General features: G+C 45.0%; 5 protein-coding genes across 8 annotated transcripts in view; 4 read left to right on the top strand and 1 right to left on the bottom strand.

Moving 5' to 3' along the window:
- The window catches only part of LOC117586205 (heparan-sulfate 6-O-sulfotransferase 2), a 97,321-nt gene extending 95,211 nt beyond the window's left edge, over window positions 1-2,110 (top strand). For both annotated transcript variants that reach the window (XM_034276143.1, XM_034276142.1), the window contains exon 6: window positions 990-2,110. In XM_034276143.1, the coding sequence (XP_034132034.1) occupies window positions 990-1,125 (136 nt within the window). In that variant the 3' untranslated portion in view covers window positions 1,126-2,110. The remainder of the gene's footprint in view (window positions 1-989) is intronic.
- Window positions 1-10,689, top strand: part of LOC117586198 (solute carrier family 22 member 13) — an 18,299-nt gene extending 7,610 nt beyond the window's left edge. The window contains exons 1-5 of one of the 3 annotated variants that reach the window (XM_034276128.1): window positions 6,656-6,959; window positions 8,594-9,333; window positions 9,387-9,893; window positions 9,952-10,095; window positions 10,156-10,689. In XM_034276128.1, coding sequence (XP_034132019.1) covers window positions 8,628-9,333; window positions 9,387-9,893; window positions 9,952-10,095; window positions 10,156-10,559 — 1,761 coding nt within the window. In that variant the 5' untranslated portion in view covers window positions 6,656-6,959; window positions 8,594-8,627 and the 3' untranslated portion in view covers window positions 10,560-10,689. Of the gene's footprint in view, window positions 1-6,655; window positions 6,960-8,349; window positions 8,436-8,593; window positions 9,334-9,386; window positions 9,894-9,951; window positions 10,096-10,155 lie in introns of those variants that run through there. The other 2 variants (XM_034276129.1, XM_034276130.1) reach the window with 2 other exon arrangements.
- Window positions 3,273-5,620, top strand: LOC117586197 (solute carrier family 22 member 3). Its single transcript, XM_034276127.1, has 4 exons — window positions 3,273-3,896; window positions 3,957-4,111; window positions 4,177-4,803; window positions 4,865-5,620. The coding sequence occupies exons 1-4, from the start codon at window positions 3,319-3,321 to the stop codon at window positions 5,440-5,442; spliced, it is 1,938 nt and encodes a 645-aa protein (XP_034132018.1). The 5' UTR covers window positions 3,273-3,318; the 3' UTR covers window positions 5,443-5,620.
- On the bottom strand, window positions 10,663-12,675 carry LOC117586203 (putative fatty acyl-CoA reductase CG5065). The gene is made up of 8 exons (XM_034276137.1): window positions 12,567-12,675; window positions 12,285-12,509; window positions 12,138-12,205; window positions 11,983-12,078; window positions 11,468-11,922; window positions 11,126-11,403; window positions 10,857-11,067; window positions 10,663-10,774 (listed from the first exon to the last, which is right to left on the bottom strand). Exons 1-8 carry the CDS (start codon window positions 12,628-12,630, stop codon window positions 10,708-10,710), a joined length of 1,464 nt encoding a protein of 487 aa, XP_034132028.1. The 5' UTR covers window positions 12,631-12,675; the 3' UTR covers window positions 10,663-10,707.
- Window positions 12,676-13,766: 1,091 nt separating this feature from the next.
- Window positions 13,767-15,679, top strand: LOC117586122 (solute carrier family 22 member 20). The gene is made up of 2 exons (XM_034275986.1): window positions 13,767-14,536; window positions 14,596-15,679. The coding sequence occupies exons 1-2, from the start codon at window positions 13,816-13,818 to the stop codon at window positions 15,597-15,599; spliced, it is 1,725 nt and encodes a 574-aa protein (XP_034131877.1). The 5' UTR covers window positions 13,767-13,815; the 3' UTR covers window positions 15,600-15,679.
- Window positions 15,680-16,244: the final 565 nt, after the last annotated feature.

Below are 16,244 nucleotides of genomic sequence, written 5' to 3'. Positions count from 1 at the left end.
GTTTTTTTTTTTTTTTTTTTTTTTTTTTTTTTGTTTTGTTGGGTCTTTCCCCCGGGGCGAAAAAAAAAAGGGGGGGGGGGGGGGGGGGGGGGGGGGGATGGGATGAACCAGTTGGATAACCATCTTGCGACGCTGATTGCGCACACGTGAGACTTGTGCGCAGTTCACTCGATGGGAACCCCCCTCGAAAGGCACTTAGCTTCTCAGGCGGAACGAGGAAACGACGCAACAAAATGTGCAGCTGCGCCTGCGCCCCATCCTCATCCTCAAGGGTGGATTCGTTAGGCCGAACGTCTTGGGCACAGAACCGAGAAAATACCCATGCACCACCACCACCACCACCACCACCATCGCATCCAACAAGCGGCAATGCAAGCTTGGGTTGGGTTTTGAGCTGAAAAAGTGTTTCATTAACTGTGACTTGGGCCTGTTGACTGACGGGGTTTTTCCTCGTTTTTTGTTCCTTCCCTCAAAATCTTTTGGTGCCTGCCAGAGAGAACCTTTTGTCTTGGGCCGGAACAATGCCGCTCGCTGCTTATGACCTTTGACATTTTTCTGCACTCACAATGCGCCCGGGGCAAGGCAAACGCTACGCTACGAGTGTATTCCCGTGTGTGTGTTGAAGTCTTGCCCAAGTCTTGGATTTATTTATTGTACATATGTACATACTCGTACAGCTGTACTTCAGGCAGCTGCATCCACAATTGACGGGGTTTTTACGACATGGCAGGGTGCATGCATCGCACATAAGAAAACAGTCTATTGCGCACAAGTAAATTGAGCAGCTTTTGCAGGAAGAGCGTGCAACAAAGGTTGAGAGGAGGGTAGGGTCCGACCCATCCCAGTGGAAGGAAGGAAATCCTAGCCCTGCGACAAAGCCAAGTTGGGAAATGCGTAGATTCCGGAAAAAAGTAGATTAAGGATTGAAAAACTGTACGCTCCTTACCTGAGTGAATATTAATTATTTGTTCGCTTATTTCCCTTTACAGTTTTGAACATCTGAAGGCAAAGGACACCAACTTCGAGCAGCGGTATGCTAATCTGGGGAACATCTACTTCAAGCAGGGCATCACGGAATTCAATTGGGACAGCAACGTGGATGATGCGCTCAGCACGGATCATTGAACTCGAAACCAAATATTAATGTTTAGCAACTAGAATATAGTCAGACACCAACTCAACAAAATATATTAAATATAAATATAGGTAGCTGGAGTGGATGGCTGAAGCATAAACACAACCGAAGGACTTTACACTAGCGTCTAAGGATTAATGTTAATTGAGCAGACAAAAAACACGCTAATCGTTTTGGCTTGTCTCGCCTTAAAATATTGCTAAGAGCCCCTACAAATAGTAAAGCAAAATCTCTGTGCGCGTATTATAAATTTAAACCTAAGCTACACCTCGAAATCTATGACCTAACCGTACATACTCCTTGCTGATAAGTCGCTCGCACATCACACCACAATAAAACCATCAGACGAATTGTAAATAATTTTGCATAATGCATAATATAATATGAAATATATTTTATAAATATAAATCGAGTTCTAAGCCCAGCTGTTGTGAGCCAGTGTGGGATGGAAGCAAGGCAAAAACTCGAATAGAATGTACACTGTCACAGCGCATCGACTACACGCCATAAACTAGATTAATTAATTAGTTTTAGCATAGTTCTTTTTGTTGTATTGTTAAAGCCAAGTCTCTGCAAAGCCAAATCCACACTTAGTCTAAGTACGTAGTGCTTGGAAAATATTTTCGATCCAACAACGCATTTATTTTATTTAACCGCTTAGACAACCACCTCCCCCTGTAAATACCGCAGAATGCCCTTCAAAAAAGGATTCTAAATAAAAACCAAATTTAATTTTAACACTAGTAGAGAGTAGCGCACGTAGCTGCTAATTCTTTTTTACCAACTACGATTATTGTTTTTGTCAGACAATTGGAGAGCAAAGTGAGTTTGTTAGCTGACATAATTGTTTCAGACAATAATTGATTGGAGATCGACACCAAACGAAAAGCGATTAAAGCGATGAATGCAACATTTGAATAAACAAAGCCAACGAAAAATATATACAACAAAGCCAATTGCCTAAATCGAAACAAACACAAAAAAAATAAAACACAACATAACCCCGGAAAACCAAATGTAAAATATATATTTCAAATTATGTTTAATTATGATAGAAAACACAGAAGTTGCCGTTTTATACAGCAACCATGAGCAAATACATGACATTGAATAGGTAAAGCATGATTCAGACACATTTCCGTTTGCATTTTCACGATTATGTGACGACGAGTAAAGTGACTTTTGTAGTGAGAGAGAACGAACCACGCAATCAGCATAAGAACATCACACACACATACATACATACAGATCAAATTGAATAAAACAAATGAATCGATAAAATATACAACAGCCGTATCTATTTATTTACGAGTGACGAAATTAATTATAAACCAAAGGACATGGAATATAAATGTATATATTATGTTAAATATAACCGGGCCAGCTCTGGGCTGACATACAAGTAGCACAGTTATGCCAAAAAAGTTTCACCTAAAACATGGTGTGAAATCCCAAACGTTGAGCCAAATTTTTAAAAAGGTCTTTTAACATTTTACGAACACTAGGGGCGCCACTGTGTAAAGAGTCCGAACTCAGCCATTTGAAGTACGATTACCACGTGCTGCACGTCCGCGCACCGAATCCTTCCATGAAAATAGGTAATATTTTTCAATGTTTTTTCCTCTATGTGTCGACCGCACACCGTTATTTTTTGTGATTGTAAAAATATACTTTATATCTTCATATTCAAAGCCGAAATTTGGGAGACCTTCGGACTATCACAGAGGTCTGTGAGCTTTTATAAACTTCATAAATGTAGTCTCATATTCGATCTAAAGCTCAACTTTGTCGTGAGGTGTGAATCTTGTCATATTAATTAAAGCTTCATCAAATAAATGGGCTAAATGATCAATGGAAAATTTTGTTCTTGCCCAATTTTAAGGAGATTAAATAATTTGGATAGCTCTTTCCCATTTTGCATACAGCACACGTCATTGGTGGTATAAATAAAAAGAAAACAATGCTAATAATAAGTCGTCACTCAGGCTCGGCACAAAATCTCCGACTAATTTGCACCAATTTGCGGAGACAACTAAACAGTAGAACAAACATCGTTTTCCACCCAGTCAGCCAGCCAGCCAGCCAGCCAGCCAGCCATACGCGGCGTATCAAAAAATCCGATCGATGAAAAATTAGCAAAGTCAGTCCGAGTACGTTCGCCGAGGTGTCAGCGCGGCCCGATCATGCCGGAATCTGAATCGGAATCGGGTGGTAGTCCAAATCGACGCAAGTCATCCGTTGCCGTAGACGTTGTGGAGCAGGTCCATGGTAGTTTTGGACGCTGGCAGTTGCGGACCATACTTCTGATATTTCTCTGCAAGATTCCCAGTGCTTGGTTCATGGCCTGTATTATCTACACAGCGCCGTATCCCTGGAAAGGAGAGCTTGTGTGTCGTCCGTCAGACTGGAATGCCAGCGAACCGCTGCCACAGGAGAGCCCCGACAGCCGCATCAACAATCCGTGGCAGGAGGAGCGCAGCACAGATCGACTGTTCAATGTGGATGTGTGCAATGCCTATGCCCAGACCCTGGCCCGTGGTTTTGTGAGTCGCCATGGGCAGGAGTGGAATGCCACTGCCCCGAAAGACGATTCAATGTCGTCTCTGCCCTGTGAGCAAGTGGAGCACACGACGGCCTACAAGTCGCTAATCACGAAGTTTGATTTGATTTGTTCGCGTCGCGTTCTGGTGGCTCTGACGCAATCTTTTCATGCTTTGGGTGCGCTGATTGGTGGTCTAATGGCCTACACGGCTCTCAAACGGTTTGTACTTGGGATATTATTACAATAAAATTGATATTAATATACGAAATTCCTGCTCAGCATAAGTCCGCGTCGCCTCATGCTGCTGGGCATGCTGGGACAGATCTTCTGTGGCAATCTTACGGGTCTGGTGGACACCTACCAGTTGCACATTTACTTCCGCTGTCTCACGTCCATATTCTGCGCCCTCATGTACACCTCGGGTCAGTTCATATGTAAGTGGAGTGCAACCCAAATCAAAAGACCCAGGAAACGAACTCACTCTTATCTCTCGATTTAGTGAACGACATTACCTCGGGACAGGCGCGCATCATAGTCATCACATTGTCGGAGCTGTTCTGGTCTATTGGACTGGTGCTGCTGCCCGGCATATCCATATATTTCGATGACTGGAGCTACCTGTACGTGGCCATATCCTCATCGCTCATCGTGCTGGTCTGGCTGCATCGCTGGATTGCCGATGCTCCCCGTTGGCTGTTGCGACATCAGCGCGTTGAGGCGGCACTTCGACAGTGCCTGGAGTCTGCCACCTACAACAATCGCAAGGTGCCGCTCACGCTGGATGTTCAGCTGACGGCATATGCCAAGGATCTGGAACTGGCGGCCGAACAGAAGCGCAGCTACTGTCGCATCTGGGATGGGGAGACGAAGCGCAGTCAATTGATCTACATTCACTGGATCTGGGGCTGTGCCATGGTGCTGTACAACATCACCCTGCTGATGATACGTAACCTGGGAGCGGCTCAAGTTCATGTAAACACCGCGGCCTTGGGATTCGCCGAAATGGTTGGCGTCTTTGTGGGCCTCTACATGATTCTCTATACGCGTCGCCATTGGCGCTGGGCCGGGAATCTAATGATTGTCGCAAGTCTGAGCACTTATTTGGTCTGGCTGCTGCCTGAAACTGGTGAGAAAGATGCAATTAATTGAAGAATCCTACCTTAAAGTCTTTCCTTTTCCGCAATTAGAAAGAAACTCACGACGCGTGGGACTCGAGCTCATCTTCTGGCTGATTTTGAAGCTGGCCAACTCGGCTTCTATAGCTGTACTGACAACCTGCACGGGCGAAATGGTTTCCAGTGAGAATCGAGTCTTGCTGATGCTCTCGGTGGTGACGTTTAGTCGTCTGTGCCTGGTGTTCTGCCCCTTTCTGAGCGTCTTGACTGTGATACATCCGTTGGTGCCCATCACCATCATTGCCACCGTTGGCTGGATCTATGGCCTGGCCCTGCGACGCCTCAACCGTTACTACTGGAACACGGAACAGCCCCACATCAGCCAGGTGCCCACGCCCAACACCTATCGCCGGAACTCGCAGATGATTCTGCGTCGCTGCAGCTCCGCCAGCACCGAAGTCAGCGGCTACAGCAACGAACTGTTGAGCAACTTTGAGCGGAATATGGCTGTGAGCATAGCCGATATCTGGCACATCAATTTCTATCCCATCAATGAGTGTGACAGCCTGGCGGAGATGGAATTAGAGACGAGATCAGATGAGGTGGGCCCAACTGAGGCTGCAAAATCGCGCAGTTCGGAAACCATATGAGTCGATTTTGTTGTGCCTAAAAGTAGGCTTCGATAAAGGTACATTTTAATGTGAGTTGAATGTGGTTCGAAATAAGTTACGGTCTACCTTTACATTATAAAAGTCCTTCCCTAGGAAAGTAGCAGAATTCTATGCTTTAAATTATTTTGTTGCAATAAAAATAATAGTAGGAACTCAATGCCATCTGGAGCACACCTTCTTCCATATGTTTGGCAAATAAAATCGTTAGATTTCGCCACAAAAATCGAAGCTTGCCTAAAGGTAAACCTAACCGGTATTAATATCAATCAAAATCCGAGCATTTGGCGTCACCAACTGTTAATTAAATTATGAATCTATCGTTTTTTTCGATACAAAAAAGTGATGAACTCAATTAGCAATCGACGTGATACGCGTTATAACAAATTCAACTAATTTAAAAAACAATTATGATAATTAAATGATGCACATCCTGTAGCAAATATTTCAGAGAAACTTTGATAAGATCCACGAAGAGTATTGAAACGCATTAATCAGATTAATTGCTGCAAAAAAATTAATGTAGGTCAATCGCAACTAAATACAGAACCCAACAATCGATGTGTCATTGCAGAAAAATGAAAAACTAAAACAGCAAAACAGACAATAAAGATTAAAATAGAAATCCGATCGAGAGAGGGAGAACAAGTTGGCTTGGATAGCACTTGTACCTACCGGCAAACAAGCTGATAACGTAAAGTAAAATAATTATTACGGCCCCTAAGCCATAACCCCTTTAATGGAGCAGAGTCCCCTCTTACGTTGTCGCGCCAAGATAATGCACACTTGATTGCTAAACTCAAACAGAAACCAATATCATAAAGAGCATTGAGAGAGGACACTTTATCGATTAGACAGTCTGCTGTACAATAAAATTAAATATTAAATGGGCAAACAAGTTGCGGAAGTGACATGTAACCCTTGACCACAATTGTCTCGCCTTTATAAAAGGAGAATACATTTCCTTTTGAAAACTAGGAAAGCTCTGTGCTGTAAGGATAGTCAACTAGACCACAAAAACTTGATAGAATTTTCGAAAAAAACACAAAAAATATTGAACTCTGTTAATAGGTTTTTATTATTTAAGCAAATTCATTTAGAAAATTAACGCTCTGGGTCTCTCTGTCTGTTAGTGTGTGGGCCCCACAATCGGGACTGTCTCTGAGGCCCCTATGGTGGCGATACTGTCGTCAGTTGCCATTTGATTCTCAACCGATTGAGACGCGTTCGCTCCCCAGGAGAAACACGGCGGCGCGACGTGCAAATTGGAAAGCTGCCTTATAGACCCCAACATCTACCCGCACGCACACAATATTTATTGTTCGCTTAATTAATTTATATTAATTTGTATGCAATCAAATAATTCAACAGACAAAAGTGTATCGTGAACGAAACAATATTCACTCTCATAGAAGGAACCACGTTTGAAGTTTGTGGTGTTTCGCAAATTGTTTTAGATCGCTGAAATCAAGAGTTTGCCATAGTTCCCGTTGATAAAGGTCAGTAACAGGACAGGCACTTTCGTGTAGGTAGAACAAATATTTCAAAGAAAACTCAACGTAGTTCCATAGTTAATTAGAGTGCATTCCATTAAAATGAATGAATAATTTGGCTATTTATTAGCGTGTCAAAATCTTGAGCACTCTATCAGCTATTACGCCTTCCTGGTCCATGTTTTAGTTCAGTTGTTCGCGCTGTGGGCAATCATTAATTTGCATTTGGATTCTAAACAAGTCATTCAACTAATTGCACGACCTGCCTTCGCCTTCGTGTCCATTGCATGGAACGAAAACTAACCACTATCGGATCAAATAGGAAATTCAAATATTCAAGTCCAGCGAGACAAGATTCCAGACCAGTTTCCAATAATTAGCACTGCCTGGAAAATATGAAACTAAAATATTTGCACAACCAATAGCCGGACAAACAGATGTGCCGCCTGGCCGCTGGTCTGGAGGTGGGACAACTTCCATACCAGACAATACCAAATTAGCGCCTACGGAATCGAAGCATAAAGAGTACGGTCAATAAAGTTGATCAAACAGAGAGTTGGCAAGCGAAGATCTATCCAATTAACAGATCAATCGAATGACTGCAAATCTTCGCAATGTTTGTTCACTGCAAATAAGCAGATAATGCAGTGGATCAACACTCATTATCTGCCTTTAATCAACCGATATCGATACAACTATAATGTTTGAGGTGCGTGATTTACGATACGATATCAAATCAGTGCAGGGCATCAACAAGAACATGTGTACATATGTATGTATGCTTGTTTGTAGGGGGAGAAGAAATTAAAGCAGGCAGCAGAAGCAAAGGCAAAGTCCAAGAGAAGAGAGAGAGACGTTCATGTTGCTCTCTTATCTTCTATGAGCATCAAATTCGCGAGAGCGCATGCACAGCAGCATAACTGTTTCTCTGGTCAGCTGAAATACAAGCAAGCAGCAAGAAAAGTCGAGAGAGTGCAGCCGACAGCATAACTGTTCCTTGTACCTTCTTTCTTGTACCCTCTCAGAGAGTATGACAATTCATGTTATTCTTTGTGGAGTGTGACTTCATTGCTATATGTTCACAATTAGCAAGTCTTATTTTAAAATGTCTGCTAAATAATGCACTTAAATTTGATCCCAATCGGATGAAAATTAAACCAAAGCACACGTCTCATTTATGGGGTCACCGCCTTTTGTAGGCTGTTACGAAGCAGAAGGGTATTTCAACTTCGGCATGCTCTAAATATTTTCCTTGCCATAGCAGAATTGGTTGTTCGCTGGTTCACAGTAAACATTCAGTGGATCGTGAAAATGGAAACCGCAAATATGAGTAAAACCGAAATAGATCAATAAATATGTTTGAAACTTCCATCCATCCTTGTAATAATAAAACTCAATCAAATAAACAGTAACCGCAGCACAGGCATTTCAACAATTCCGCGTGATATTCAATGCTCTTCGTGAAGTCAAGTGATTTCAGCTGTAAACCGCTTTCAATTTATATCAATTGATTGAGCCAGAGGGGGAATACTACACGGAGAGAGGCAATATTGCAATATCCGAGCAGAAGAATAAATAAACAGCTGAGAAATATGCGAGGCAAAGCAGCTAACAAATGTTTTGCAACTCTTTTTCCACAGAATGTCCCACTAGCGAGGAGGAGCCACTGCAGCAATGGTTAATCTACCGGCCATACGAGCCGGACGTCCCATTACGCCCAGTCCACAGTTGTCCCAGCGCCAAGGCTCGCACGCCCATTCGAATGAGATTGAAAGTGAATCTGGGAAGAGAATGAGAGCAGTAACACCTCCAGCACCCACAGCAGCACCACCAGTCAGCGATGTCATTGGTGATGTGGTGGGGGATTTTGGCATCTGGCAGCTGAGAACGATCCTCATCATATTTCTGTGCAAGATTCCTGCCGCCTGGTTCATGGCCTGCATCATATTCACCGGTCCCGAGCTGTATCCCGGCTCTGAGTTCACCTGTGACACCAGCTACCTGGAGGGCAACTACAGCATCTCGGATAATCAGTGCTACGTGATGGATGAGGGCACGGGCAGTAAGACGGAATGCGAGCAGTTCTCCTACGCGTCCAGCTTTGATTCCCTGATCATGCAGTTCAATCTGGTTTGCCTGCGAGACATTTTTGTGGCATGGACACAGTACTGGCATCTGTTTGGTGTGCTCGTGGGCGGTGTCCTAGGCACAAAGATGATGCTGGGCATTAGTCCAAGGAGCACTTACTGCGTGGGCGCTGTGGCACAGATTGTGTGCGGCGTCGTTACGGGGTATGCCCGAGACTTCACTCTGCACTGCGCCTTTCGATGTCTTTCGGCTGTCTGCTGTGCCATTATGTTCACCGCTGGACAGGCTATATGTAAGTCCAGCGAATACTCCGAAAGCTCCTATCTACAATTCCTCTCCTTCTAGTTGCGGATATCACTGCTGGAATGCATCGCATTGGTGCCATCATCTTGTACGACACCTTCTGGTCCGTGGGTGTGATCCTGTTGCCTGGCCTCTCATCATTCTTCAACAGCTGGTCCCTGATCTATGTGGGCATTACCTTCCCCACCATCATGCTGATTGTTCTGCTCTACTGGACTCCTGATTCACCCCGCTGGCTGCTAAAACATGCCGTAGATCGTTTCTCCATCGACAATGTGGAGCAGATTGTCCGAGAGGGTGCCGCCATCAACGATCGCACCTTCAAAATCCCACCCGACTTTCGGCAGCAGTTGGACCAACTCAGCGAGCGACTCAAGACCCAACCGCCTTCAGCTCCCTGGAAGGAGTTGTGGGTGGGAAAGCGGGCCAAGACCCACATGATTGCCGCTCATCTGGCGTTGGCCTTCTTTGTGATTAACTTTATGGGCATGCTGCTGAATATACGATCCTTTGGCAGGGATTATCTCGTGCCGAATACCATTGCAATGGGTAAGGTAGAGGTTCAGCTTTGACTTTGATCTGATATTAATAATCTTTCTACTGACAGGATTCTCTGAGATCATTGGCTGCTTCTTGGCCCTTCATTTCACGCTCAAGCACAACAAATGGAAGTGGCAGTGTGCTGGAGTGTTCAATATACTTGCCGGCATCCTAGGCTGTCTTGGCTGGATCTTTACCAATGCAGATCAGAGTAAAAATGCACTGAATCCGCCCTTCTACATTGCAATTTAATACTTTTCGCCTTCCCTAGTGGATGCTGATCTCAAAGTCAGTTTATGGATGATCATTGCCACCATTCCGAAGGCGGCTGTCTCCTGTGCCCAGTCCATGATCCTTGCCTGCATGAATGAACTGATGCCGACCAATAAGAAACAACTCTTTGTGTTCTCCGTCGTCACCTGGGCACGCGTGTGGCTCCTCTCGGCTCCATTCTTCAATGTACTCAAGAAAATCGATACGGCTATGTCGCTCACCTCGTACTGTGTGTTTAGCATTCTGGGTGGGATCTGCACCAGTCTGCTACTCACGCCCAGGACAAGCGTGGCTCCAGTTGTGCCGCCACAGGCCTTGGAGCAGTGCGACAAGAAGGAACAGTCGCCCCTGAATGCACCCTTGTGGACCATCGAGTCGGATGTGAACAATACACGATTGTAGCATGGAATTGGAGATGAAAAAACTATGTGTCGTATTACTCAGTTAATGAAACAAACATTCTTCTGTGATTAGGTTAAGTGAATTGTTACTCTAGATATTTTTGAGTAATTACAAACATAAAACTCTTAAATTACACACTTATTTCTGACTAAAATATGACGTAGATAAGCAACAAGTAAAAGCACAAATGAAGAAATATCCAGACCCAATAGACCCTGCAAAACAGCGTAGGAAAAGTATTACTCATTGGACCCAAACAAGAGGAGAACTCCGCATATATTTGTGTGAGGCACTCACTTTGTTACCATAAGCTTATTGGAGTCCACAGTAAAGTTTTCCCGATGCAAATATTTGTTAATGCCAATCATGTGACGCCGCACGTATTCATCGTAGTCGAGATCTTCCAGGTTCCAGTAGAGCATGGGAAAAGTGCCATTCTCAATCTGTTCTCTGAAATAATAACGACTTTTGTTCTTGAAGATCCATTCATTCAGCGAAAAGAAACTGCCTGAAAGCGAAATCAAATTAAAGTGGGGAATTCCTGGGTACAATTTTAGAGTATTTACCTGCCAGACATGCCTGTCGAAACTTCCTGGCTATGGGCGTGACCATTCGCTTCTTTTGGGACAGCAGCAGTGTGCGCAGATCCATTAGCAGGGCGGGCACAAAGTGCAGCATCCACACGGCCAACTCATGTTGGCAGGCACTGCGGCGATACTTGAAGTTTGGGAACATTATCATACGTTTGGTGGGATAGATCCTCGACCACTTCATGGTTAGCTCCCCCAAATGCTGCCAAGTGATGGGATTTGTCACACCCGATGTGGCATTGCAAATGCTTAAACTAAGGGGAAAACAGATTAGAGCATTGAAAAGCTTGCAGTAGATCACCTTCCCGCCACACTTACCTGCCCAACTTTGCCTTGTTAATCATCATAATCATCGCATTAACCACAAAGTCCACTGGTATGATGTCGCATATCATATCCTTGTCGCCCAATATGCTGCTGATGCCGCCCTTGCCAATCTCCATCATGATGCCACTGATGGCCTGTATGTTGTCGATCCAGCCGGGATATGGCTCCCGGTAGGCGGCCGTCACAATCGAGGGTCTCACAATCACAATGGGAATCACATCCTTGTACGCGTTGACAATCTGCTCGGCTATGGACTTGGTGAATGTGTAGGTGTTGACATGCGGTCCCTTGATGTAGTCCGACAGCTGATTGAGATAGTCTTCGGGTATTTTCTTAGTGCAGGTGAGAAACTGACGCCAGTCCACTGGCGGCAATGTGGGATACACTTCCTCGTCCACATATTTGCGTCCCGGATTGCAGTAGGCCGTGGAAACATACAAAAAGCTCTGTGGGAACTCAAGATCAGCAATCAATCAATCAATCGATGGATTCATGGATTGACTTACCCTCAATTGAGTCATTTCTCTGCAGAGTTCCAGCAAATTGTATGTCGCCTGGGAGTTGACACGCGCTGCCACCTTGAGGCACTCATTGAAGCGCACCTGTAAAGCGAATCACTCATTTCAGTTGTGGCAGCAGCCACTTCCATGTGGAGACTTACCGTTGCCGCACTGTGGAAGATAATGTTCACCTCGCCGCACAACCTGACTCTGTCCGCCTCTGACAAACCTGTTGATGAAAGCACCCACCCCGCCCCACCTCAAGTAAAGCCAAAGTCGTTTAAGATGATTTTCACTCCAAGGCATACCAAAATTGTCGTCCTCAATGTTGCCAGCGAAATGAAAGATTTTCTTCAGTCGCTCCGGATGTTCGGCTCGCAGTCGCTCGAAGATTCGATTCTGCAGAAACTCCTGGAACCTTTGCTTGACGCTGACACCGCCCTTGGGTCGGATCAGCATGTAGATCCGCTTGATTTGTGGAAAACTCCAGAGCAGCTTCTCCAGCAGTGTCTTGCCCACAAAGCCCGTGGCTCCTGCATCATATTATTGAGTTATCCATGGAGAGGCAGAGAGATCTGTGGCCCATTTACCTGTTATAAAGATCACTGAATCGTGGTAGATATCCATTGGGTTTTCCACTTTAGTCTTTTCCATGATGCGGCCACTTGGAAGCCACAACTGCAACTGACTGGGGCGACACTCACTCACTTTCCAACCAACACCAACTGGCTTTGGGAAAGAAAAGCAAAGCTTTGGCCTGGCTTGTTTTGGTCCTCCAGAAACAAGTTTTTTCCATGAAATCGCAAATGCGAGAAAATGCCATTTTCCAACGAAAGTAAACGTAAACAGTTTCCGACGTAACACTTGCTCACAAAAATATATTATTACATCACAGATGGATTTGTGGATGTGCATTTCTGGACATGGCTGGCTCTGGCTGCGGTTCACGATCAGAACTGCGCTCCAGATTTAAATAAAATAAATGCAGTGCAAGGTTGGGAGGTCCATTTGGAGATACGACAAGTTACTATAGATTTCCCTTTATCTAGGAATATATGTACATACGTAGAAGGATATATTTATTCATGATAAACATCAGAGTTCATTCATGAAGTGGCACATGGAAGGTTTATTCAAGAAGTTAAGATATGAAGATAGTCTCTGGCCGTTTGAGTTTTTTCAGAAATTAATTAAGGAAAACCCCATTGAGGAAACGGATAATTAAATGCTGGTATAAAATACTTATAGATGTAAAAAAACATGTGCGAATAAAGTCATGATAAAATGTGTGAGACTACCTTTTATTCCATGTATTTCTTCATTGTTCTGCCGCCTCCTGTTCTCAAAGAAAGACACTTTTTCAAGTAGAAACTAATTATCAAAGTTTTATTGTGTCGACCAGTGTAAACTATATAGAAAATACATATTTTCTCCACCTTTATTTATCAATAAGACATCGTATAAAAAGGTTTCCATGAACCATAATCCGATTATCTGGCTATTGATTGACTTAACCAATTGATTAGCTATAATCACATCCAACCACATCACCTGCTGTCTGCACACACAGTCGCTGTGGAAAGTCTGCTGCCCGGTGCGATGCGCAGATCGCAAAATAGATCGTTCCCTCGCTGCCAGTTGAAATGTTTGCACCATCATTTAGGAACATTTTTTGGCGCTTATTTGCGTTTTGATTTGATTAGCGACGACATCGGAGGCCGGCACAGATTCGAAGCCCTCGAGCTTACCTGGCCGACTGAGGTGCTAAGCGAAGTCGCAGTCATGCTGGAGGGTTGTCGCTCTCAAGACGTGGTTACTAAATTTCAAAGCTAGCTAAGGATGCCGGAGTTATCCCCCTGCAGCCCCACTGGCTGGACGCCAAAGGTGCGACGCCACTCACCCACGCCCCAGGCTCTGGGCCAATACTCACACATCTTCACCTGCACCGATCCGGAGGCCAATGAGCCGGCTACTCCAACTCTGACCGGAGATACATCCACAGATGTCATTGGACACTTGCTGGGCGACTTTGGACTGTGGCAACTCCGCTCGATGCTCATCGTGTTCCTGTGCAAGATACCCGCCGCCTGGTTCATGGCCAGCATTCTGTTCACAGCCCCCGACCTCTACCCGGAGGAGGAGTACAGCTGCGATACGAGTCCATTTGTGGGCGCTGATAATAGCTCCGTCTCTGTGGACCAGTGTTATGTGATGGTCAGCCATGGAGACTCTGGCTATGCCATGCACCGCTGCCACCAGTTCCACTACAGCCCGATGAGCTTCCACTCCCTCGTCATGGAGTTCGATTTGGCCTGCCTGAGCGACATCTTTGTGGCCTGGTCGCAGTACTGGCATCTCTTTGGCTTCTTCATGGGCGGAGTGGTGGCCACCAAGCTGCTGCCGGTGCTGAGTCCACGGCAGATCTACGTGACGGGCATTTGGTCGCTCCTCGGCTGTGGCCTGATGACGGTTCTGGTGAATGATTTCAGTCTGCACTGTGCCCTGCGCTGTCTGGCGGCTGTTGCCTGCTCCTTCATGGTTACCTCGGGAGAGGCCATATGTGAGTGCCCCTTAGGATATCGGAGAATGTTTCGTATAATAATTATTCCCCTTCCACAGTCAGCGACATCACAGCGGGCAAGCATCGTCGGGCTGCCCTGCTCCTCTACGATACCTTCTGGGCCTTGGGTTTGATCCTTCTGCCTGGCATGGCCTCCTTTGCTCACAGCTGGCGTCATATTTACTTGGAGATTAGCCTGCCCTTGTTGGTAATTATCTTCCTGCTGCCATGGACGCCGGACTCACCGCGTTGGATGCTCCAGCACACAAAGGACTCCCAGACAGCCATCGATGGGACTGTGGAGCTCGTGCTCGAGGCCGCCCGCATCAATGGCCATTGGTTCCATGTCCCCAAGGATTTGCCCCATCAGCTGGAGTTGCTCAGGGAGCGGTTGCTGGCGCAGTCTTCGCCTGTCTGCTGGCTGGACCTCTGGCGAGGGCACAGCCGCACCACAATCCACATGGTGGCTGTGCACATGGCTCTGGCAGCATTTCTGGTGGTTCATGTGGGTCTGCTGCTCAACATTCGAGCCTTTGGCAGGGAACACCTGCTACTGAACACCATGGCCATGGGTTTGGCTGAGATTTTGGGCTGCTTTCTGGCCATGTACCTGACGTTCCACCACAACCCTCGCAAGTGGCAGTGGACAGGAGGCTTCTGCATCTTCGGAGGTTGCATTGGCTGCCTCTGCTGGTTCTTCAGCGGTGTGGATATGCCTGAAGCTTACGAGATGTCTTTGTGGCTGTTCTTGAGCACGCTGCCCAAGGTAGCTGTCTCCTGTGGCCAGTCCATGATCCTGGCCGGCATGGGTGAACTAGTGCCGCCCGAGCACCGCACCCAGTTCGCCTTCTCTGCTCACACCTGGGCCAGGGTATGGCAGCTCTCCGCCTCCCTGCTCACTATGCTCAGAGAGGTCAGCGTAGCATTCTCCTTGACCTCCTTTTGCATGCTGGTCATACTGGGTGGCCTCTGCACCTGTTGCCTGGTCACTCCGCAACGGGAACAAGCACTGAAGAAGGGGCAGCAACGTGCTGGAAACGGTTGCCATAATCTAATTTTATAAGCCTGAAGGCTTGTTGTTATTTTAGTTTTACTATTTGTTAGTGTTTTAGCGAAGTATTTACTATAACCAAAAAATAATGAACGTCAATATGCGAATTTAAACACGATAAAACGTTTGCTGAAGAGTGATTTGGGTCTTATCGTCAATATCTTTTATATCAGTTGATAAGTAAAGAAAAGTTAAATATATTTCAAGGACATTTAGTGGTAAAAAGAATATGAAATTATGATTTTATATAAATCTGAAGAAATTCCTAAGCTGTCGAATTGAAGAATTTATTTTAAATTATATTAGTAAATTATATTGAGTATTTCTCGTATTAGTAGATCCACAAGCAAGTGGAAAACTAGTTCTCTGGTCAATATATTACACGGAAGGCGGGTCCGGCCGAATTGTGATCTCTCCACAAAGATTTAAATTTCGATTTAGTAGAAACATTCAAGAAGTTCCTAAGCTTGCGAATTTATGAAATTAATTTAATTTAAATAAATTATAATATTTTTTGTTTAATCAAGAATACAAATTAAAATTTAAGCACTCACCTGCCGTAGATTTCTGTTCATACAATTTTAAATACGTACAAAAAGTAAACCTAATTTATTCTCCCATAGAACTACTGTTTCTATTTCTATTTCTCAGCTAAAT

The sequence above is a fragment of the Drosophila guanche genome, unplaced genomic scaffold, assembly GCF_900245975.1.
Source record: "Drosophila guanche unplaced genomic scaffold, DGUA_6, whole genome shotgun sequence".
Lineage (NCBI taxonomy): Eukaryota > Metazoa > Arthropoda > Insecta > Diptera > Drosophilidae > Drosophila > Drosophila guanche.
This window is presented reverse-complemented; position numbering and strand designations above follow the sequence as displayed.